Source organism: Ischnura elegans, chromosome 6 (genome assembly GCF_921293095.1).
Source record: "Ischnura elegans chromosome 6, ioIscEleg1.1, whole genome shotgun sequence".
In the NCBI taxonomy this organism is placed as follows: domain Eukaryota; kingdom Metazoa; phylum Arthropoda; class Insecta; order Odonata; family Coenagrionidae; genus Ischnura; species Ischnura elegans.
This window is the reverse complement of record NC_060251.1, coordinates 118,962,924-118,986,469: the sequence shown is the minus strand read 5'-3', so window position 1 is coordinate 118,986,469 and position 23,546 is coordinate 118,962,924. Positions and strand designations below refer to the sequence as shown.

Genomic DNA, 23,546 nt, shown 5'->3' with positions numbered 1-23,546 from the left:
TCAGCCGCTGGTATCGGAAATCCAATACTCTATGGAAACTAGAAATTGAAACGTCACAAAACTACCAAAATTCTTGGAGTCGTTTTAGATAAAAAAAATCTATGGAACCACCACATAACCAGCTCTACAGCAAAGACCAAAGCCGCAGCAACCGCCCTAGGTCCACTGCTGCAGAAAAGATCCAAATTGTCCCTCAGAACCAAAATTATTCCATACAAATCCATGATAAAACCACTCCTCATCTACGCATCACCTGTCTAGGTGATGGCTTAAAAGATCCACAAAATGAAAATTCAGAAAACAGAGAACATCCTCATCCGCAAAGTAGCAGCCGACCCCTGGTTCATGAGAAATATGAAGATCCGCAGAGACCTACGTATTACTCTAATACTTCACGAACTTAAAGCTAACCTTAACACCTTCAGAAATTCACTTCCCTAGACCGAACATACTAAAATCAACAATCTCTGGAACCACCGACCAAACTCATCAGCAAGGCACAGAACCCCTACCTCCGTCTTCCTCTCAAACCATATCCCTTCCCCCTAAATCGTAATCATCCTGCCATTCTTTAACCAGAGAAAAAACTAAAACTGAAGTGAATATTGCAGAAACCCACTGGAGACAGCTCAAACGGCTGGGACTAGCGAAGCAAAAACAATCCAGATATTCCGGCGAGGCGTGGCGTGAAACTTCCTCGTGAGATGAGACCACGGTGGCAACGGCAAGTACGACCAGTATATTTTGGGGACCGCTACGGATCATGTGACGTGCAATTTTTTCTCTTATCAACTCTTCCCAAAGTCTCCAATTCCGTAGTGAAACCCGATATCCCTGCAGATGTTTCTGGGTAGTCAATACCCCAATTCATTCCACGCGAAAAAATATCAGATTAAAATGTTAGGGTATAGGTACGCATCTCGCTTGTCTGAGTTTTTTATGATTAGTTTTGAATTCAAGTTCCATAACCGTGGGACTCAGTGCCACGGTAGGGAAGTAGGGAAGTTAGTGACAGAGTTTCATCATCTTTGAAGTGTTAATATTGTAGCGGTACGGACCGGAGCCGGCCCGACGCATCATATAAAACATCGCGGCTGGGGGGGTTACGTCTGCGCGCACACTCACATTTTTAGCATTTTTTTCACGGAGTTCTATCCTGAATTCATGTAAAGGGTTTATTTTGTTTTTTCCATTGTAGTATATTTTTTTTGATGGATGTGACATGGTGTGAGAGTGGATTTCCGGGAGAGGCGACGCAGTGGTTCTCTCCCGGAATACGTTTGAAAACCCGCCTTACGGCCGGGGAAAAAAGAGGGCGTTGAGGTGCACCAGAGGTGATTGTGGGTAGTGCAGAGTTTATAAAAGAGAGAGACGAGAAGGATAGCTCTCTCTCTCTTACGGTGTGACACAAAGATAAGTCATAGTGGCGTGCGGTGACAAGCAGCAGCAGCCAAGCTACGGCACGTGGTGGAGGCCAATACGCGGACAGCTCTTCAGGGGTGGCGAGAACATCGGATAAAGGAAGTAAGCTTGGAAATTACCAAAGCCCGAATATATCCTTTGGTGTCCAGATGGTTCCCCCCTTTGAAAGTCCCAAGTGTGCTCCCCACAATAAGGCCCTAGTGAATTTACTGTTGGCTGGTTTTAGTCACGGCCCTGCAAGACTTAAGTGCGGCACGTGGTGAAGTTTGAGCATACTTTCTGAATGTTAGTGTCACTTGGCGGATCATTGAGCCCGAGTTCAAAACGGGTGGCCATTTGAACAGTAACGCCCAATTTATAATTGCTTTGCACGGAAAGTTCTTTTTGTAAGTTTGATGTCACTATTTTTTACGTTGCTTATTCGCTAAAGAGCGTGAGTACATTTTGTTGTTGGAAACATCAATTTTTTATAATCATTGAGAAAGTGCTATTGTAATTTTGGAAGGAGAAGCCGAAGGTGAATATTTCATGTTGGAGGTGACGCCGATGGATTTTGGAACGGGGATTTATGGTGTGTGTTGGGAATGCTTTAGTGTCAGTGTAAATTTTGGAACCTATGGTAGTTCAATTATTAAAATCAATTGTAAAAGGGATGTCATTGAAGTTATTTGTTTTGCTATTGCCACGATTTCCTTAGATCCTGTTGTAAGTGAGTGTGCGTGCAGGCACGAACAATTGGGGAACTTGATTTTAAGCCCGGATACGGTAAGTCTCCGTAGGGGCAATTTTCTATTTTGGGGGAGTGGAGAGTTAATAATCACATGTACGGGGAGATATCGAACGGGAGGCGAGCGGGCGGCTCTCGCGGTTTGAACCGTTACATATGAAAAATGGCGCTGCGGACAGGATCCCAATTCATTCATTCACTTTTAAAAGGACAGGATCCCAATTCATTCATTCACTTTTAAAAGGACAGGATCCCAATTCAATCATTCACTTTTAAAAGGGCAATTGAGGAAATATTTTCTGGCAGAGTTAATTCGTTATGGCAAGCGAATAGTTCTTGTATAAAAATTTTTGTTTCAGTTACGGAAAGACTAATTGTCAAGTGTGGAGTGCTGGGCTCATTCAGGTTCCTAAACCACGGTTGCGTCGTCGGCGCGGAGGGTTCTTTGGTGAGGCCTGGGCACGCTTTGTAGGGGGTGTATTTGTGATTAGTGTGGGGGAGAAGTTGGTTTTCGACGGGGACGTTTTGAGAAAGAACCATATCGTGTTAAGATGGCCGAGAAGAGTCAAAGGGAGGAAAGGTTCATGCTCAATCGTAATATAGTGGATTTGACTGGGTTGGCCATTATGGAGGAAGTGGAACGGGACGCAGAGTCACCGGTTGGTCAAACGGAGTCCACTATAGAGTCGATTTACCAAACGCCGATCGCGTTGAACCCGGTGCGTGAGTTATTGGAGGAAATGCGAAGGGAAAGGGAGAAGGAGAAAGAGGAAATGCGGGAGAGGGAACTCCTACGGGAGAAGGAGAAGCAGGAAAGACGAAGGGAGAAGGAGCGGGAGAAGGAGGAATTGCGTAAAGAAAGGCAATCACTTCAGAGCGAATTTTTGAAAATGATGGGGGCGGTCAATAACCGAATTTCCCAACAGGAATCTACATTAGTAGAAGTTAAGGAAGTGACTATCAATCTCGGGGAGCGGATGAACAGAATAGAGGGTGAGGTTGAAGTTACGAGGGAACAAATAAGGGAGTCGACGAAAACAAAATTTGAAGTGTTGAAGGGGCGCTTGGAGCGTTTAGAGCAACAGGGGCCTACCTCGGTATTGGGTGGAATCACATGGGCGAAAGACGCAATTGTAATGCCTACGTTCCGAGGATGTACTTACGAGAATCCGATTACTTTTGTGAAGGAAGCAGAAAGGTATTTTACAGCGGTATCTTGTGGGGAAAATCAAAAAAGTATAATTTTTGTTAACATGTTACGAGAAAAAGCAAGTCTGTGGGTAAAGACATTGGAATCCATCGATGAGGGATACGAGGACTTGAAAGGGAAGTTTTTGGGTCGATATTGGGACTTGAAGGCCAGGTGTCGATCTCGAGAAAATGTAAGTAAAGGGAGATATTATCCCGGGGGAAGGGAGACAATGGAAGAATATGCGATGAAAAAAATCGTATTAGCAAAAGATTGCGAGCCACCACTAAGTGAGGAGGAGGTTATTTATTTTTTGAGCCGTCAATATCCCATTGGGATACAGAATTTGTTGGGAAGTGCGAAGGTAGCGTCGACCCATGAGTTACTGAGTATGTTAAGAATCTACGACTCAGTGAATGGCGAGGAGAGTAGGTCGGGGCCCCCGGCAGCCCAACAAAACAGGCGAGTGGCGTCCATAAACGTTTCAGAGGGAAGAAGGGGAGCCGTAGAAAGGAAGGGTGAGGGGGAGTTGAGAGGGTCTGAGGCGAGAACTCCCGTTTTGCCCACTTTTACGTTCCCACCGCCGGCATTAGGTAATCCCCAGAGAACGAGAAGGGAAGCCGAGAAGGAGGGAGCAATTAGTAAGGTTGTAGGTGAGACGACCCAAGGTGAAGGCGCGGGGGTTAGGAGCATTGAGACGATACCGTTAAACGGGTAAGGTCCGAGGCGAGTGATTCCGTCGGCTCGGAAGAAAAAAAAGGGGAATCACGAGAAATAATAGCTACGTGCATCCTAGAGGGTAATCCATTAGATGACTTATTGTATGAGGAAGAGAGACAAGTTATGAGGAGAGAATGTCCGGAGATTCAAGTGGAGTGTGGAGGTCATAGGGTAGGGGCTCTGATAGATACGGGTAGCGAAGTCTCAGCGATAGACGAAGCGTTATTTGAGCAGCTGTTAGCTAAAGACCCCAAACTTCCAATATTTCCGATGAAAAAGTGTTTTTTGGTATGTTATAATAGAAAGAAATCGCACGCAATTACCAAGCAAGCGTTAATTACGGTGCAAGTGGGAATAAGAGAAGTTGACGTAGTGTGTCTCGTTGTGCAGAATTTAATTCGTCAACTCATCTTAGGGACAGACTGGTTGGCGGAAGTCGGCGCTACGATTGATTTTAAGGAGGGAAAAGTACAATTTAAGGTGGGAGAAGAGGGTGAAGTAGAGGCTGAGTTTCCCGTGTGTACGTTGACTTTGGGCGAAGAAAAAGGGAGAAAGGGCGCCACTGTCACGGGCAGCGAAATTCAAGAAACAGTCCAAAGCCTCAATCATTTAGATATTGATCAAAGACGATCATTGGGTGCTTTATTAAGTAAATTTCAAGGGATTTTTTCTGAGGAACCGGGGTTGGTTAAAGGATTTACGCATAGGATTCAGTTGACGGAGGAAACGCCTTTCGTAATGAAGTCTTACCCCATTCCTCGCGTGTATGAACCCTTGGTAGATGCCCAGATTAATGAGATGGTGGAAATGGGAATCATTAGGAAGTCTCCTAGCCCATCTGTAAATCCACTTGTAGTGGTCAAGAAGGGAAAGGGAAACGTGAGGTTATGTTTGGATGCTCGCCGTTTGAATAAAGTTACTATCCCTGAGCGTGATAGGCCACCGCAGGTGGAGCAACTTTTGAGAAAATTTCATGGGAAGAGATTTAAATTAAATAACAGCCGTCTGACAAGGTGGGTGTTAGCATTGCAAGAGTACTCTTTGAAAATTGAATATTGTCCGGGAAAAAAAAATTTAGTTCCTGACTGGCTTAGTAGGACGGTGACGGAGGGTCAAGGTGAGGCAACGGAGAACTTTATGGCCGCTGCACTTCGTGTAGAAGTCGCGGAATTTCCTAAAGAATCAATTAAGGATTTAGCGCGTTTACAGAGAATAGATGGGGAGTTAGGACCACTGTATAGGAGGATAACGGGAGAAATGCCTACGCATGATCCGAATTTCCTTCAGGCGACCAGGAAAATACAAAGATGTCGCGTGATAAATGGGGTTCTATATCGGAGGATAGGAGAAGGTGAGGACGGGTATAGAGTATGGGCTCCGAGAGCGGTTTGGACGAAGTTAGTGTGGTATGCCCATAAAAGGTATGGACATTGTGGGAGCTATAAAGTCATTCGTTGGTTACAAGCCAAATACCACTGGGTAGGTATAGGAAAGTTCGTAAGAACTTTATTAAGGTCATGTGATTTGTGTCAGCGGACCAAGTATCCTAATCGGAGTTATGAAGGTCCGATGTTTAATATTATTCCGGAAGAACCGAGGGATTTGTATGCCGTAGACTTGTACGGACCTCTACCAAAGGGAAAGGGGAGGAATAAGTATATTCTGGTAGTAGTGGATGTTTTTTCTAAGTTGGTGTAGGGATATCCTTTGCGTAGACCAACAACGAAGAATTGCGTGAGGGTATTAGTCAATAATTATTTTCCGTGGTGCGGAGTTCCTAGGCGAATATTGACAGACCACGGAAGTCAGTTTACGAGTCGCGAGTGGGTGGAGGCTATGAGAGAAAGGGGGATTTCAGTGGTCTATTCCTCCATTCGCCGGCCACAGACGAACCCGAGTGAACGCATAATGAGAGAGTTGTCCCGGGTATTTCGAGCTTATTGTTCGGACGATCATGGAAAATGGGTGGAAGTTATACCATGGATAAATAAATGGTTTAATGAAATTGTGCATGAGAGTACGGGATTAACTCCTATGGAAGTGCATTTTGGGGAAAAACCATCCCGGGAGGATGATGAATTAGTAAAAGTACCAGGCCAAGCTGAGTATTCACGGGCTGATGTGACGCATTTGGTGCGAGGGAGACTGAAACGAGCCGGTCGCATTCGTCGGTCTAGACAGAAGGGGAAGACTCATAAGTTTCAAATAAATGACCGAGTCTTGATGAGAACCCCTCGTCCTTCGGACGCGAAAACAGGAAGGTTTCATAAATTCTTTCACTTATTCACGGGACCGTTCCGTGTCTCAAAGTTTGCGGGTCCAAATGCTTGCCATCTCGAAGAAGACTCAGGGGAGTCAATTGGTATCCATAATGTGGGAAATTTGAAACCATATTTTGAACTTCCTCATGGGGAGTAGCTAGTCTACTGTGGGGATGAGACGATTGGGTAGTGTGCTCAATCGGTAATTAGTTTTGTTGGATTTATGTCATTGTAGGCAAAATTTATTGTTTTTGGCTGGTAAACTAACCAGAGGGTAATTTAATTGGAGATACCCCGTGTTTAGTTTAGTGTGGGGGTGTGTAGCGGTACGGACCGGAGCCGGCCCGACGCATCATATAAAACATCGCGGCTGGGGGGGTTACGTCTGCGCGCACACTCACATTTTTAGCATTTTTTTCACGGAGTTCTATCCTGAATTCATGTAAAGGGTTTATTTTGTTTTTTCCATTGTAGTATATTTTTTTTGATGGATGTGACATGGTGTGAGAGTGGATTTCCGGGAGAGGCGACGCAGTGGTTCTCTCCCGGAATACGTTTGAAAACCCGCCTTACGGCCGGGGAAAAAAGAGGGCGTTGAGGTGCACCAGAGGTGATTGTGGGTAGTGCAGAGTTTATAAAAGAGAGAGACGAGAAGGATAGCTCTCTCTCTCTTACGGTGTGACACAAAGATAAGTCATAGTGGCGTGCGGTGACAAGCAGCAGCAGCCAAGCTACGGCACGTGGTGGAGGCCAATACGCGGACAGCTCTTCAGGGGTGGCGAGAACATCGGATAAAGGAAGTAAGCTTGGAAATTACCAAAGCCCGAATATATCCTTTGGTGTCCAGATGGTTCCCCCCTTTGAAAGTCCCAAGTGTGCTCCCCACAATAAGGCCCTAGTGAATTTACTGTTGGCTGGTTTTAGTCACGGCCCTGCAAGACTTAAGTGCGGCACGTGGTGAAGTTTGAGCATACTTTCTGAATGTTAGTGTCACTTGGCGGATCATTGAGCCCGAGTTCAAAACGGGTGGCCATTTGAACAGTAACGCCCAATTTATAATTGCTTTGCACGGAAAGTTCTTTTTGTAAGTTTGATGTCACTATTTTTTACGTTGCTTATTCGCTAAAGAGCGTGAGTACATTTTGTTGTTGGAAACATCAATTTTTTATAATCATTGAGAAAGTGCTATTGTAATTTTGGAAGGAGAAGCCGAAGGTGAATATTTCATGTTGGAGGTGACGCCGATGGATTTTGGAACGGGGATTTATGGTGTGTGTTGGGAATGCTTTAGTGTCAGTGTAAATTTTGGAACCTATGGTAGTTCAATTATTAAAATCAATTGTAAAAGGGATGTCATTGAAGTTATTTGTTTTGCTATTGCCACGATTTCCTTAGATCCTGTTGTAAGTGAGTGTGCGTGCAGGCACGAACAATTGGGGAACTTGATTTTAAGCCCGGATACGGTAAGTCTCCGTAGGGGCAATTTTCTATTTTGGGGGAGTGGAGAGTTAATAATCACATGTACGGGGAGATATCGAACGGGAGGCGAGCGGGCGGCTCTCGCGGTTTGAACCGTTACAATATGAAACGTGTTTACAAAAGCAGTACGCACGAAAGAAATGAGAAGAAGAAAAAACTCTTTTACGTTAATAATATCTCAAAAAACTTGAGTGCTTGGCTGAATAAGAACCGTGGTTCATGTATCGATTTACTACACAATGAGAGTTTAGAAACAGATTCAGGTACATTAGAATATTCCTATTTTCATTTTAATAGCTTTAAAAAATACGCGCTCCGAGTTAACTTGCCGAGCGGTTCTTTCTTCTCTTCATACTTACGTTTAATTTTTAGTACGTTTTGCACTTATATTTTATTTTTTGTGCGCTTATTTTCTATTTTCAATATATTGCGCCAAACGCAAACAAAGGGAAGAAACGATCTATTACCTATTGCAAAACCTGCAGTGAAACGCCTGATACCAGAGGGGGGACCTAAGTTTGGAACAAAGAGGTACCAGTCTGGGGAATTCCCCTGCCGAAGAGGGGTTCGAGGATACTGAAAATTTGGGATTCTCAAGACTCAAAAATGGCGACTTTTGGCTAATTCTTTGATAAAGAAAGACACTACTGTGCACACGTAGTAAGTCGTTTTGCAAGTAAAAGTTTTATGTTGGTCATCTACATGCACATACTACCCCGCAAGCTGCCTCAATAGCCGCGTGGCGGGGGATGTCAGGACATCCGCCGTATTAATATAAAAAGGAAATGTTCCAACGAAATTCCGCCTAACTAGGGATGCCGATTTACAAAAAATATTGGGGGCCAAACCGGGGATCTAGCCCCGGGAAAATTTATAAGTAGTGAGTTTAAAGTTTTTTAAGCCTTTTAGAGGAGTCATATGATCAATATTAGAACCCTGATAACTCGAATCTCGATATCTGGACACCCCGGAGATAATCGACAAGCCTGACACATTTTTTCCTCACACCCATAACGAATTTTTGAGGGGGCTCGGGTCCCCTCTTTCTCCATGGAGTCGGCGCCACTGCGCCTAACATTTATTAAAGACCTTTGTAGTGCGGGGGAAATAACAAATTCCCGCACCTATCTGTTCGACTAAATATCTCTCTTATTTTATCGTTTATGCCGTACCTGGAAATGTAGTTGGGTTCAGATATGATGATCTCCGTGTCGCTCTTAATGATATCCATTCTCCATTGCTCAAGCAATCTAAGCCTGGCGCGCAGACTCCGAGTCTCTAGCGGCTCTCAAATCAATTTGTTTAACATCTTGCAACTCTTTCTGAACGCCCGTAACAGTTTTTGACGAGTTGCGAATTTTTTTTATGTCGGAAGGAATGAGGCCTTCAAGACGAAGGACTCCAAGGAAACCTCTGCTGTCTATCTTAAAACTATCCCTGAAAATGGTCCAAAAAAGTTAGGAAATTAATCTCCCGAAATATTCTTCTGAATTTTCTGCGGGAGTGTTGCCTCTGTTTCTTTGACGTATTCATGTTCTCTGTGTTGACATTTCAAACCCCAACTCATCTGCCATATTTATAGGAATTTTTTGGACTGTTGAATTCAAGTTCGGCTTCGCGTCAGATGTGAGTAATACTTAAAAAACTTTAATACTACTTTAGAGTTAACCTTAATTGCTCATTTTGTACTTGTTACGTTAAGTGTGTTGAAGTTGGTAGTATTATAAAGTTGTAATTATTATATTGTATTTTTTATGAGTCCCTGGACACATAATCACTTGGAAGGAAAGAACAAAAAATAATTGAATTATTGATTGGGTCTATTAATATTTGACAGTTAATGATAAAAATACTTGTTTAACCACAGCTTCTCAAGGTTAGAATGAAAATATATATAAATATTAAAAACGTATCCAAATATTTTACCTGTTGTTTTCTTCTCTACACGACAGATTTAGTTGGTCAGCTGTTTATAAGGACGAAAAAACTTGTTTAACATTATCCTTAAAATAATAGTTTGTAAATTGAGGCTTAAAATTTTCTACAAAATTAGTACTTCATTTTTTTCTCAAGTTTTTTTCTACACCTTGAATCAATAACCATACATTGCAGATCTAGCTAGGTACGTGCTTATGACTACATCCATTTGCCATGCAAAAATTAATTAGACATAATTAATTCATAACAATCAAAAGTCTTTATTCTGCCCCAAAATGCGCGTCGTAATATTTTACACCTTTACTATTGCTTTTTGAAAGGATTATTCAAAAAGGTTGTTTTGGAGCTTTATTAATTACAGGGCTTTTTCAAGGAACTGATAAGCTAAATAGATAATATATCCATACTGCATAATTAAATTTTATCAGTTGTGAATTTCTCACTTTTCATAGTACTTACCTATTTTTTCTCACAGAATGTTATTTTTTAAATTTTATTTTGTTTCTAAGAGCCAAAATAGCGTCAAAATCAATTTCTGGGCATGCAAATTCCCAAAATCTTCCGAAAGTAGGTGTAATCCTCCTCTGAGGGGGGCCCCATCATGAACTCCAGCCGAGGGCCCCCAATCACCCCAGACCACCCCTGGTCCTCGGAGTTGTCAACAAGAGAAATCCTTGCAGAGACTTATCACCGTCATCATCAGCGGCAGCAATGAAGAAGGAAGAAAAGAAGACCAAGAAGATGGAGAAGAAGAAGTCGGCTCTAAATGTAGACACATGGAAGGTGAGGACAATGATGAGGGCGGGGAAGTTAGAAAATATCAAAAGGGAAATGAATAAAGCGAGGATAGATATCTTATGATTATGCGAAGTGAGGTGGAGGGATGGGGGGACTATTGGAGTGATGGGTTTAGGGTTATATATAGTGGTGGGGAGGAAAGCCCGCATGGGGTAGCAACGGGAAGATGGCTAGGCGTGTGGTAGGTATAGACCAGGTAAGCGATAGGATTCTGGTGGTAGAAATTGAAGGACGATCCACCAACCTTATTGTGGTTCAAGTTTACATGACCGCTTTCTATCAAAGAGAAGAAGAAGAAGTAGATGAGGTGTATCAAGAGATGGAGGAAATAGTAAGAGAAACTCCAGGTAAGAAAAATCTAGTGGTGATGGGGGACTAGAACGCTTCAATTGGGGATGGAAACGAAACAGGAGAATTTAGATTAGGAATACGAAACGACATGGGAGAGAAAGCAGCAGAATTTTGCAGGAGAGACAAGTCATTGATTGCAAACACGTGGTTAAATCAGGGATGTATATACGGCGGTCCAAAATCAGAAAAAGCGGGTCGAAAGTCATTTTTTCACCTTTTTTGGAGGAATATTTGAAAGTACTATTCGTATTCTACACAATATGCTCCATGGTATAGGCTAGAACTGTGACTATTTCGTGGCTCATTGTAGTATGTAGAACTCGGCAAACAGAAGTCCTCCGGGATAAAAACGCCTGACGCTTAAAATCACTCATTTCTAGAGAAGTTCACCTTCATAAAAAAGTTTAAGAAAATATATGGCCTTTAAAAAAATACAGAGCATAAATTGGTACCTTCGTGTACATATACTGATGATTTGATTTATTTCCATTGTTTTATATTTGGAAAGAAAAAAATATTTGAACTTTATGCTATTTTTACTTGAATTTTTAATATAAATAGCAATATCGTTTTGGGCACCTCTGAGCCCCCTTGAGATTTTGACACGAATTGAAAGCATATCGTCTATATAGTCAATAGCAATAGACAAATATTGCGATTATTTTCGAATTTGGCCTCAAGATGGTTATGTTGAACGGTGCAATGCGCTGCCGCGACCGCCGCCAGGCCGACCGGGCGGCGGAATTGTGAGCGCGAGGTGTATTCCGAGGAAAGGATATAATGCCAGGTTTCTTTGACGTTATAGTGCTACTTGCTTTTCAATACCCTTGATGTTTCCGCACACCATCTACTAATATGGCATCGTCGACTAAGGAGGGATTCAGATACGGAAGGGACTCGTGACAAAAAAAATTAAAACCACCTAAGGAACGTAGGCTTGAAAAAACCCCAAACCTAAGCTTCAAACGTCTTAAATAAGATACCAGCTGCGTGCAGGTCTTCGAGGTTCCATTGAGTAATAATACCTGGACGGTCCATACCTTCACTATCATTGCCACGATGAAAGAGAAAGTAAACGATGCGGCAGAAAAGTAGATGATAATGATAATGATCACCAGAAAACATTCAGCGTCCCCACACAGGACACAGAATCGCTAAGAAAGTACATAAATGGGAGTGTGAGTGGAAGAATATATCCGCCAGACGCTGCTCCCAGAGGAAGCATCCTGGCATCAGCTGGAAAAATATTCGAAAAATACGACCACAAAGACAAGGGCAATTAAGAGGCACAGAATGAGAGCAGGCAGATATGTCTCACATATATACTCACTAAAAGTACATATATGGAACCTTAAGAGATAGGAATTGTTGATGAAACCTTCGGACGCCTATGGTGCGTCGCGCAGTCTTGAGGCATGGCATTCAGAGGACGCAGACGCTGCGTTGCACTCGCCTGAGAGAAGGACCACGGGCATTTGAAGTCACGCTTGAGGGTGTCGCGGCTCCAGCGACATTCTCGGTTGCGAGGGAGACCCGGGATCGGGTAATCATGGTGTTGAGTATAGAAAGGCCGGGATAGTAATTTTAAAACACCCAGGGGTTGCGTTTATTGGTTTTCAGAAAGTTACAGGGGGGCCTGTAAGGATGTGCGAGGTCTGCGGCTGCTGCTTCCGCGTGGCTGGGTCCGGCTCTGTCCGGAATTGCCTCTCTGGGGATCTCAGTGGATCCATGACAGCTCTGGCGGGGGTTCCGGCGTTGGCGGCGGGTCCAAGCGGTATGGCGGGGTCATGGGCCTCGTGCTCCGTCTGCTTCCGCGGGTGATGACCTCAGGCCGGCGGCGGTGTCAGGGGAGATGACCCTCTGGGACGGCGTGCGCGCTCCTCGCGGAGGGTGCGAGTGCGTCGCCGGTCCACCCGCAGTTTACGGGGCATCCGGCAGAGTGAGGGGACGAAACGTCAGCGCCTAGTGGCAGAACCGCTGAGGATATGCTCGCTCGGGTTCGCACTTAGACCGCCTCAGCCGCGATTCCAAAATTGACAGGCTTATATACTCGCTGATGGTCCAGCTTCCGGTGTGTACATATATACCACCTCTTCAGCAGCGATGATTTTACGCAAAGTGCGTAAGCGGGGAAAAATGGCGATACAAGTGTAAAGGGACCAGTGTAACCTTTCCAGCTCTGCCCTCCACTACGAATCAACAGGCCGCCATGGATTCCATGGCGGCCCAACCCAACGCCATGGACACGGATTCGCCGGTATCCCCGGATCCTGAAACAAAATTCCCTCCTCCAGACATCCATTTTTAAATCTCCTATCTGAGTAATAGGCAGTTTCGAGTCGCTGAAGGACCAATTCTATCATCTCTTAGGCCTATGGGAGCGGGCGTTCTGGAGGGCTCCTTGCTAAGTCCGTTATTATTAACACTCTTCGTAAACGACATGCCATCCACACCTAAAACCACATTACACACGTATGCCGACGATACAGCTATTGCGGCTACATCACTGAAGGGAGATTCCAACATAAACAAATTAAATACTCACTTGAAACTTTTACACAAATGGACACTCACATGGAAAATACACATCAACGCATCAAAAAGCACACATGTTCATTTCTCTTACCGTAAAAAACACGATCCACGTACACAACCATATTACAACAAACAAGCGATACCAAGAGCTAATACGCACAAATTCCTTGGGGTGATTCTCGACAGTGAACTAACGTTCGTTCCTCACCTGAAATATTGTACCGGCAAAGCAGTCGCAGTCCGTCAAGCCATCTCTGGTCTCTCCACTCCGAATTCTCCACTTTCCCACAGTTCGAGAATTCGATTATACAAAAGCATCATCCGACCGGTAGTGCTATACGCATGTGAAATTTTTGCAAAAAATAGAACAATTCGCACGAAATTAGAAATTTTTCAAAATAAATCTATCCGTCAACTTCTTCAAACTAGTAAACTGGTCGGAATGTCTGATATTCTAACGTGGCATTAACTCCCAACCATTAATGACTTCATATCGCACTTGGTTAAACATTTTAAGTCCAGGCTGAAGGGCACTGACAACACATTAATTGCAGACATTTGGAATTATGACCCTCATATTCCAACAACACATACACTGCCTCATCAAATCACTCTTCTATGAGACTTTACTATGTCTTACCTTCTTCTAGTTATAGGTTTCAAATTAAAATTCAAAGACAAATTGTTTGTTTAGCTAACATTTTTGTTTAAATATTTTTTTTACCTTTGCTAATGCTGTAGCAAAGTCAGCAAAAAAATGAATGAAAAGAAAAGAAAATTCTTTAAAAAATCAAATAAATGAAAAATAAATAAAAAAATAAATAATATTAAACAAAAGGGTTAAAAGAATAACCACAAAAAATAATAATAACCCAAAAATACAAAATATATATTGTAATAGATCACTGGTCTATTATAATAATATCGTGGAAGTTCTGCGGCGCGCGTTCGCGATAAAGGTATCTAAATACTGGGGATGGATTGACCTCAGTCAGAGCACAGCACAAGATAGAAACGACCTCTTACAGAAAGATCGGGTTTACACATTTATTCTCGGAATTGACCATACAAAAAGACAAAAAATCAAAGAAATACCCTTTCTTAATCCTAATGAGGGATGAATAACTCGACTTCTATGGTGACACATAAATGAAAAATGAATCGAGAAGACAAAAAAAAACACTACCCCACCAAAATTACTTAATTCTAATACAAATAAATCAATAGGATGAATGGATGAATTTATAAATGCCAAAGATTGTACAAGCTCCTCGTACAGTTGTGCGAAATGTCCAGCACAATCGCTTTGAATATGCAAATCTCGTGGACGGGAGATTAGTGATACAACGTTTTTATAGAACGTTGAAAAACTTGGCAAAGGGTTGCGTGATATTGTTCCACAAATCACTATTTCGAGTGAACAGCACTCGGGGTCTCTTCTTGGGGAATTATGTTGGATCGAGCAGGGAGAGTGGATAATGCACTATCCGGGGAGAGGGGTTATGTTGAGTATTTTACCGCGTCAATGGTGTGGTTCTCTGTTGAATCACCGCTTCGGCCGTCGTGAGCCCAACAGGTCTTTCTCTGCCTGCGGCTTCGAGGAACAGCGGGTGGTGATTCCCACGATGAATCGCGTGCCTCGATGAAACCTCGTCTCTCGATGTCTCCCGTTCTCGCTCGCTGTGCGCTGGCCTTGACTAGGCTCGGAAGGTCTCCGCTTCCGCGCACTCCCAACACAAAAATTTTCTGTTCTCCTCGTGAGCACCCGTTATATACCGGCGTTCACGTGACATACAAAAAAATGACACTCGAAAACCCTAGTATTTGATGGGGACGCCTCTCTAGCAGTGCTGTGCCCGCTTATTTTAAATGAGCAATGGCTCAGACCAGGGACCGACCGCGATGAAAATAATGGAAAAAACGACGGTGCAGGTCGTACCGTCACAATATATATGTACTTAAATATTGTGAATTAAATTTTTATGTGTTGGCTACGTAAAAGCCTGAAATATCCGTTGTAAAATATTAGAAGTTTCCATTTCACGCAAACAACACAAAACACACACCACAGAACACGTGCGCTATTTAAAAAAATGAAGTATTGTCAACTGGCTGGTTGGGGTGAGTCAAGGCTCACCGGTACAGCAAGAAATCATCAAAATCGCCATGCGGCAACCCCGTTCCAGAGATTACGAACGATAATAACGAGAGTCATGGCAATATTCCCTCCCTTAGCTTCCCTAATGACGATGATAGCGATACTGACAGTATACAAATAGAGATTCCCAAGAACATGCTTCTTGACAACCGTGTCAGAAAAATCCTTGGCCTTCAGCTTCTTGCTTCTGATGGCCCTACTGAAAAACCTGAGGTGCCTTACATCACAGTCAATGCAAAAAAAGTAAAGTGTCAAACTCTCCACCCATTTCACCGCCGACAATCCCAGTATCTAACCGCTTCTCCGCGCTATGCGAAGAAAACGATAATGGCCCCCTTAAGGACCTCATCGGCCCTCTTCAGGCCCACATTCCAGAAAACGAAACCAGCATGTCTACATATCCAGCGCCTACGCGTCCAACGCCTGCGCAGCCCCTCCAGCATCAACGCCCCCGTGCTCCTGCACAAAATGAACGTGCGCAACCCGCGCGATCCCGAATTCCGCCGATTGTCTTAAAAGACTGCACACAATGGTATATTAAACATCGAGCCATGCTTGCCGCCTGCAGCCATCCGCCAGTGTGCAATTCCACCGGCTCCCAAGTAAGGATCCAATCACAATCGATCGAAGACTTTCGATCATTAGTACGACTCTTTAACGAAAGAAACTGGGAATACTACACATACCAGCTTCAAGAGGACAAGAAGTTTTTCCTCATCATCCGTGGGCTGTTCGCAGACACTGAAATCAACGACATTAAACAACAATCACAAGAGCAAGGCGTCGCACTGGAATACGTAATTCAAATGAGAACCACTCGCCCGCTTAAGAAAGAAAGGGAACGCCGAGAAAGGTTGATGTCTGAAAATCCAGACACTCTTCTACCTCCGCTACCAACTAGACTGCTGCCCTTGTTCCAAGTCAAACTGCCTTCAGCCGAAGAAAAGACAAAATGTATGGCCATATCATACCTTTGCGGTCTGAAAGTGACAATAGAGCCTTACAAACCATCCCCAGGACCGCCGCAATGCCAACGCTGTCAAAGATTCGGCCACACATATAAAACCTGTGGGCTCAATTTCAGATGTGGCGAAAACCACTCCCATCAACAATGCGAGAGATACCAACCGGACCCAGCCAAATGTGCCAACCGTGCGGGATCTCACCCTGCAAACTATAGAGGATGCCCCGCATACCAAACGTTTGCCGAAAAACTCCGCACCAGACGTCCAGCTGCTCCACCTGCTCCTGCTCTCGACTCAAATCAATTCCCTGATCTTCCATCAATCCAAACCACCAGACCTACTCCAATTCACGCAACCTTGCAACAACCATCAAATCCTGCCCCCGAATTCAGTATTCAATCAATACTCTCCTTCCTTACTCCTGCCCTTAAACAAAAACTAACCTCCTGGCTATCTTCCCTCATCAAACAACTCCTCACTCCTTCCTCAACCCCCAAATCCGAAGTTGTGATAAACGCTGTAATTGAAGGAGCAATGTCACTGCTCGGCGATGTATAATTCACCAGCGACTCAACTCCGGATCCTGCAGTGGAATATCTGCGCAATGAAAAATAAACTGGAAGAATTACGCCATCTCCTCCACCATCATAGCATCAACATTGCCCTTGTCTAGGAAACAATCCTGAAACCTTCAGATAATATTTATATCCCCGGCTACCAAAAATTCCGTCAAGACAGAGAGCTCAACCCTAACAACAAAGTTGGCTGCGGAGTACTCCTATTGGCGAAGAATTCTCTGTCAGTTAATAGATTGCCCTACACAAGTCAAAACGAAATTGAAGCGGTTGGCGTCTCTGTGCGCACCCGACTGGGGAACCTTAAACTTTGGTCAGTCTACCGACGATCTAAACGCGGCAAAAAAGAAGACATCCAGCAAATAACTTCACTGCTCAGCGGCCTTGCGCTAATTGGCGGAGATCTTAACGCAAAACACACAAGCTGGGGCTGCAACTCCAACAATCAGGCAGGCTCCTTACTGGCACGCAGACAACCTGCTAAGAACTTCAACATCTTAGCCCCAACGTCACCTACTCACTTTGCCACCAACGGCACTGCTGATATTCTTGACATTGTGCTGGCAAAAAACATACAATTTTCCAGCGAACCAACAACATTGGATCAAGGCTCATCAGACCATCTTCCCTAAGTCTACGTAGTACAATGCCTGCCCGAATGCCGCATATCCACACCAAGGAAGAAAATTAATTGCAAAAAATTTTCAAAAATTGTCGGCGACAACACCCACAAACTCGCCGATATTCAACTAAATTCCCGCAGCAACGCCGACGAACTTATCCACCAACTAACTGCAGTTATCACCAACGCTGCCACCGAAGCTTCATACCAGGCTCCCCTTAACACTTGAACGTCCGAGGGGATCAATTTGATCCTTTTTCGATTTGCAATGCGTTTGGTAGAGTGATTTCCTCTCGTGACTTGTACACATTTTTAAGTTACTTTATGGACCAAGAAGAAGAACCACCAGATTTTTTTTTACTTTGTAAGATAATATCATATTCACCTTAAACGTCCGCAGGGATCAATTTGATCCCTAAGCGAGAAAAATTGTATTACGTAGGTTGATAGCCTTTGAACTTGCCGCGATAGCATTAATTTTGTTGCAACTTATCATTCAAACCTTTTCACCGTCTTTTCATGTATGCAAGTCGATATCTCTCACTTCCATTACCTATTTCGCATCCGTTCCAACTGCCTTCGGTCGGACAATCTGTCATCGCCAGCGTGCGGATTTTATTGAGGTTCTAAATTGGAACGAAGACTTAATCTGCGTCCTCAAGACTACATTGGAGAGCTAGCTAATATCCACTATTGGGAATCTGATAGTAGTGAATTGTCCTCAGAGGATGAAGAGTGTATAGTAGGCAGTGATTCAGAGTCGAGTAAATCTAGGGTAGAAATGGAAGTGCCCGAGGCCCAAGGAAGGAATTCCGAAAATGACAGTGATAGTGACGGTGAGCTATACTACCACATTTCTTTCTTGCTAACTATGTTTGAAGTACTTTTGCCCACAATCCATGCTGCAATGGCATAATGCTCTAAATACAGATTCTGATGACGAGCCTCTCAGCATACTTCGACGCCAAGATATATTCCTGAACGAGCGTCGAAGTTTTGACAAAACTAGAAGTAGTCGTTGCACGGAGGAAGCTCAAGGAGTTTCACAGGAAACTTTGCTGCCAGCAATAAGCAAAACGGTAGGTGTATTATATGTATTTCACTAGTATTATGTATCTTTATTTTGATAGTCCTTTTAGCGGTTTCATGCTTATATTTGTTCTCAGGTGAAACAAAAGAGAACCAACCCACAACCCCCGATGGCACGGTGTGGTTGAAAGCGGACACAGGCACTTTTCTTCTTGGGCGTAAAACTCAGCATAATGTCCTGTGGGAAAAAGCTGGACCAACCTCCTATGCAAAAATTCACGTGAGCGGTGAAAGAGTTGCTAGCGCCTGGCGTATGTTCATTGATAATTCCATATTCCTCCACATACATAAGTCCACTGAAGCAGAGGCTGATCGTGTTCTTCAAGGAAATTCCTGGTCCATATCAATCCCTGAACTGGAGGCATCCATCGAAATTCTTTATGCAAGGTGCGTTAGTGTATCAAGAAACATTGAACTGCAAGCGCTTTGGTCTACCATTTTGAAGTGAAATTATGCCACGAAATCTTTTACGTGAAATTATCGTTTTCCCAGGTTTGATGAGAAGACGACTCGCTCTTTTCGATTGAAAACAGTTAAATTTGCCTTAGTTTCCGAAGCTTGGAATAAGTTTGCAAAGAATTGTTGTAGCTATTGTAGACCTGGGGAAGATGAGCAGTTATTTCCTTGCAAAGCCAGGAGTCCGTTCACGCAATTTATAGCTTCAAAACCTGACAAGTACGGGAAAAAGTTCTGGATTGCCGTGGATGTGGATTCAAAATATGTGCTGAATGGCTTTCCCTATCTCGGCAAGGATGATTTACGACCGTCAGCGTCTACAAGAATAGGTGGTGATACGTCTGATGGGGCCATATCTAAATAAAGGCAGAAATGTTACCGTGGATAACTATTTTTCATCTCTAAAATTGGCGAAAATGCTAAATGAAAGAGCTCTAGTTGGAACGATAAACAGGGTAAGAAGAGAAATACCTGCATCTGTGAAAACATCAAAAACGGCGATTCACAGTACACAGGTTATGAGATATGATGGAATTTTACCTACAGTATATCAGGGCGAGAAAAAAAAGAATGTCATCTTACTTAGTAGCCAACATCCCAGCGTAAAAATGCTTACAAACAAGAAGAAGAAACCGGAAACAATGAAGTATTACAACCACGCAAAGTAAGGTGTCGATATTGTTGACCAAATGGCAAGAAACCTTTCGGTAAAAGCTTCATCAAGAAGGTGACCCTTGAATAGATTCTACAATATTCTTGACCTCGCTGCAATAAACGCTTACGTGACATACAAAGCTGTCACGGGAGAAAAGCTGTCAAGGAAAGTATTTCTTCAAAAATTGTCAGAAGAGTTGAGATTCAACAACTTAAAAACAAAAAGTGATGGAAATGAGCCAGTTCCTGAACTTTATGAAAAAATGTACAACGCAGCACCAAAAGGATATATGCTAAGTGCAGAAAAACTGCAAAAGTAATGAAACAAGGGAGATGTGCATGAAGTGCAGGAAAATTGTTTGCGAACAATTCACTAATAGAGTGAAATACTTTTCTGTTGACTGTTTAATTAGTAAAGAACAATTTTTAAAGTATTATTAAATTTTAAATATATTCATATAAGTGTTTAGCATGTCAACTTATTTGAAATCTTTGCAATATCATCTCAAACTTCATTTTTTGAAAATAAATGGAATAAAAAATTCAAAAAGAATATTGTCAAAAAATGAGTTTTTTGTTTTTTTTACGCCCTGCCACGCGTGTGAGTGACCCCATACTAGTAAAACGAAATAAATGGACCAATAAAAACAATAATATTTATGTTATAATTTCATTTCCTAAACCTATTTGCATATATATGCGGATAACTCGAAGGGGATCAATTTGATCCCCTCGGCCGTTTAAAGTGAAGTAGAAGTCCGGACGTTCTAGTGTTAAGGATCTCCCAGACGCCATCCCAGCTGAAATCCTCTCTATCTTTAACCAACGAAACGCAGACCAAAAAATAAGGCAGCACTCCCAACATCTAATTGATCGTGCCCATTACAACCATCTTCGCAATCACGTCCAGCGGCTCCTTAAAGAACACAGAAGCCGTTCCTGGGATAAGAAAATTGAAGATCTCCGGGGACCAGACGGAACCATCTGGCCGGTCTCAAAAGCCCTCAGGAAGCCGCGACGTGACATCCCTTCCCTCGTCACCGAAGACCAACCCGCCACTACAGACCAAGAAAAAGCTGACCACTTTGCCACCATGCTAGAACATCGTTTTACGAACAGCTTGCCATCGGAATTAGAGGAAGACTGCACCAAAACCTGGATGAGTCTCCTAAACACGCCCAATTCAGAACCTATATTCACCTCCACTTCCGAAATCCAATCAATTCTTAACACCCTTAAATTAAAATCCGCTCCCGGCCCTGACTTCATTCCAAACCGCCTGCTGAGAAATCTCCCGCGGCCGACTGTAAACCTTTTATCCTCCCTCTTCAACTTTCTGCTCACAATTTCCTACTTCCCAACTCCCTGGAAACTGGAAAAAATTATTATGATCCCGAAACCTTTCAAACCTCCCACCAAACCTTCTTCCTACAGACGTATTAGTCTCCTCTATACCATGAGCAAGCTGTTTGAGGCAATAATCCACATCAGGCTGAAGAATATCCTCTACGAAAACAAAACCATCTGCCCGGAACAAACTGGCTTCCGGCACAAGACGGCGACAACCCACCAGATCCTGCGTCTGACAGAAGCCATAACAACAGGTTTCAATAAATCCTTCATCTCTCATGCAGTCTTCCTCGACTTGGAAGCCGCATTCGACCCGGTCTGGACTCAGGGGCTTATTCATAAACTCCTATCCCTTGAAATCCCCATCTATCTCATACAAATCCTTCAATCCTTTGTCACTGAAAGAACCTTCTACGTCCAAGTAAATTCTTCCTTATCCTTTTACCGACCAATTACCTCCGGCGTGCCACAAGGCGGCATTATTTCACCAACCTTGTTTAACCTATTTGTAAACGATACCCCTATCTCCCCTTCCACTCAACTGTACCTGTATGCTGATGACACCACAATCCTATCCCAGAGTCCAAACCCGGAACATGCGGCAGACAAACTCCAGGACCATCTCGACGACTACGAGGACTGGGCGAAACTATGGAAATTGTCTGTCAACGCATCCAAATGCACTCACGTCGTCTTTTCCAGAAGACCCAAGGCTGGCGATGGCCCTTCATTATTTTTTGGCAAAATCAAAATCCCAAAACAACAAGTAGTGAAATATCTCGGCGTCCACATGGATAAAAAATTAATCTGGGCCCATCACATAAGAACACAAATGAACAAAGCAAGAGGTGTCAGAATCAGCCTACTACCACTCATCAAACCATCTTCGCCGCTCTCGCTGAAAACCAAACTCTTACTGTACTCAAGCACCATCAAACCACTGATCTCATACGCTTGGCAGACCCCGGTCTGGCTTCATGCTGCCGCATCACATCTTAAACGACTACAAACCACCGAAAACGTTATTATCAGAAAAATCGTCGGAGCGCCATGGTTCATCAGTAACCGGAATCTACGAAAAGACCTGAAGATTACCCCACTGCTGCATTGTTTAAAGAGCTCTCTCTCCATAAATTTGCAAAATCACTGCCACTAACAAACAACGAACTGATCGCTCATCCCTGGGATTATAACCTACCTGAAAAAGCAAAGCACAAACTCCCAAAAACCGCCTTCCTTCCGTCCCATATCCCTTCCACCTAATTAACCAATAAACAGAATTGCCATGACTCACAAATAGCCAGAAACAAAACATTAATGAAACAAGTAGTAGACAGCCATTGGCTGGGAACTACTGAAAACAATGAAGAAAGTGAAATACGTTGCGTACGTGCGGACCTTTCCAGCGTTAGTGAAGGAGAAATAGAAAGACAGGCATGTAGTGAGCGCGTGCAAAATCACTCTAAAGTTATGAAGACTAAAAACTAAACGGCGTCGGAAGCCGGGAACGACCCTGATGGGCCCAAAACATGACAATTCAATTTAAACATTTATTTTAGGAATTTCCCAGTTATTTCACTTTTTGTGTGCATAACAATGCATTTTGTTCATTTTTATATTTTTTGCACATATTTTATCAAGTTTTATCTTTTTTTTTCTTGATTTTGAACAATTTAATATATTGTTTTGTTTTAAGTATTTTCATTTTTTCTTTTTTCAAACCACAAAACAAGATTGACAATGACAATAATTATTTGAAGGAAAAGACATAGGAAAGAATTCGGTATTGGCGCATTAATATTTCTTTTGGAAGTCTGTAGCTTTTAAAGCGTTTAAACTGTACAGGGTAATCCCTTAGTGTCTTTGTAAGCGGGTTACGTGAAAGGGAGTTCTGAAGTCTCACAGCTTGTGACTTAATGAACTCGTGTATTTTGGGTACTTTATTAGCGCGTCTTATTTCTGCAATTGGAATGAGTTTACGTTGGTTTGTGATGTAGCGCAGAGTACGATTCTGGAATGTTTCTAAGCGTTTGATATTCGTAAGGGACCGATAGGGACAGCCGAACACTTCACACCCGTAAAGCAGCCTTGGTCGTATGTAGGACTTGTACAGCGTCACCTTGTCCTTTCTTGCGATAGCAGATCGCGTGTTCAGCATGCAGCTGAGCGATACCCTAGTGGCGGTAGCAGTTCTAATGGCTTGCTTTACTTGTGCGGACCAGAGTAATTTAGTATCAAAGTGTAACCCTAAGAATTT

The 23,546-nt window shown here is 43.2% G+C and overlaps 1 protein-coding gene across 1 annotated transcript; it reads left to right on the top strand.

The window, feature by feature from the left end:
• Positions 1-2,700: 2,700 nt before the first annotated feature.
• LOC124161466 (uncharacterized protein DDB_G0279979-like) lies at positions 2,701-21,039 on the top strand. The gene is made up of 5 exons (XM_046537787.1): positions 2,701-3,246; positions 12,506-12,659; positions 18,403-18,576; positions 18,907-19,216; positions 20,850-21,039. The coding sequence occupies exons 1-5, from the start codon at positions 2,701-2,703 to the stop codon at positions 21,037-21,039; spliced, it is 1,374 nt and encodes a 457-aa protein (XP_046393743.1).
• The last annotated feature ends 2,507 nt before the right edge of the window (positions 21,040-23,546 follow it).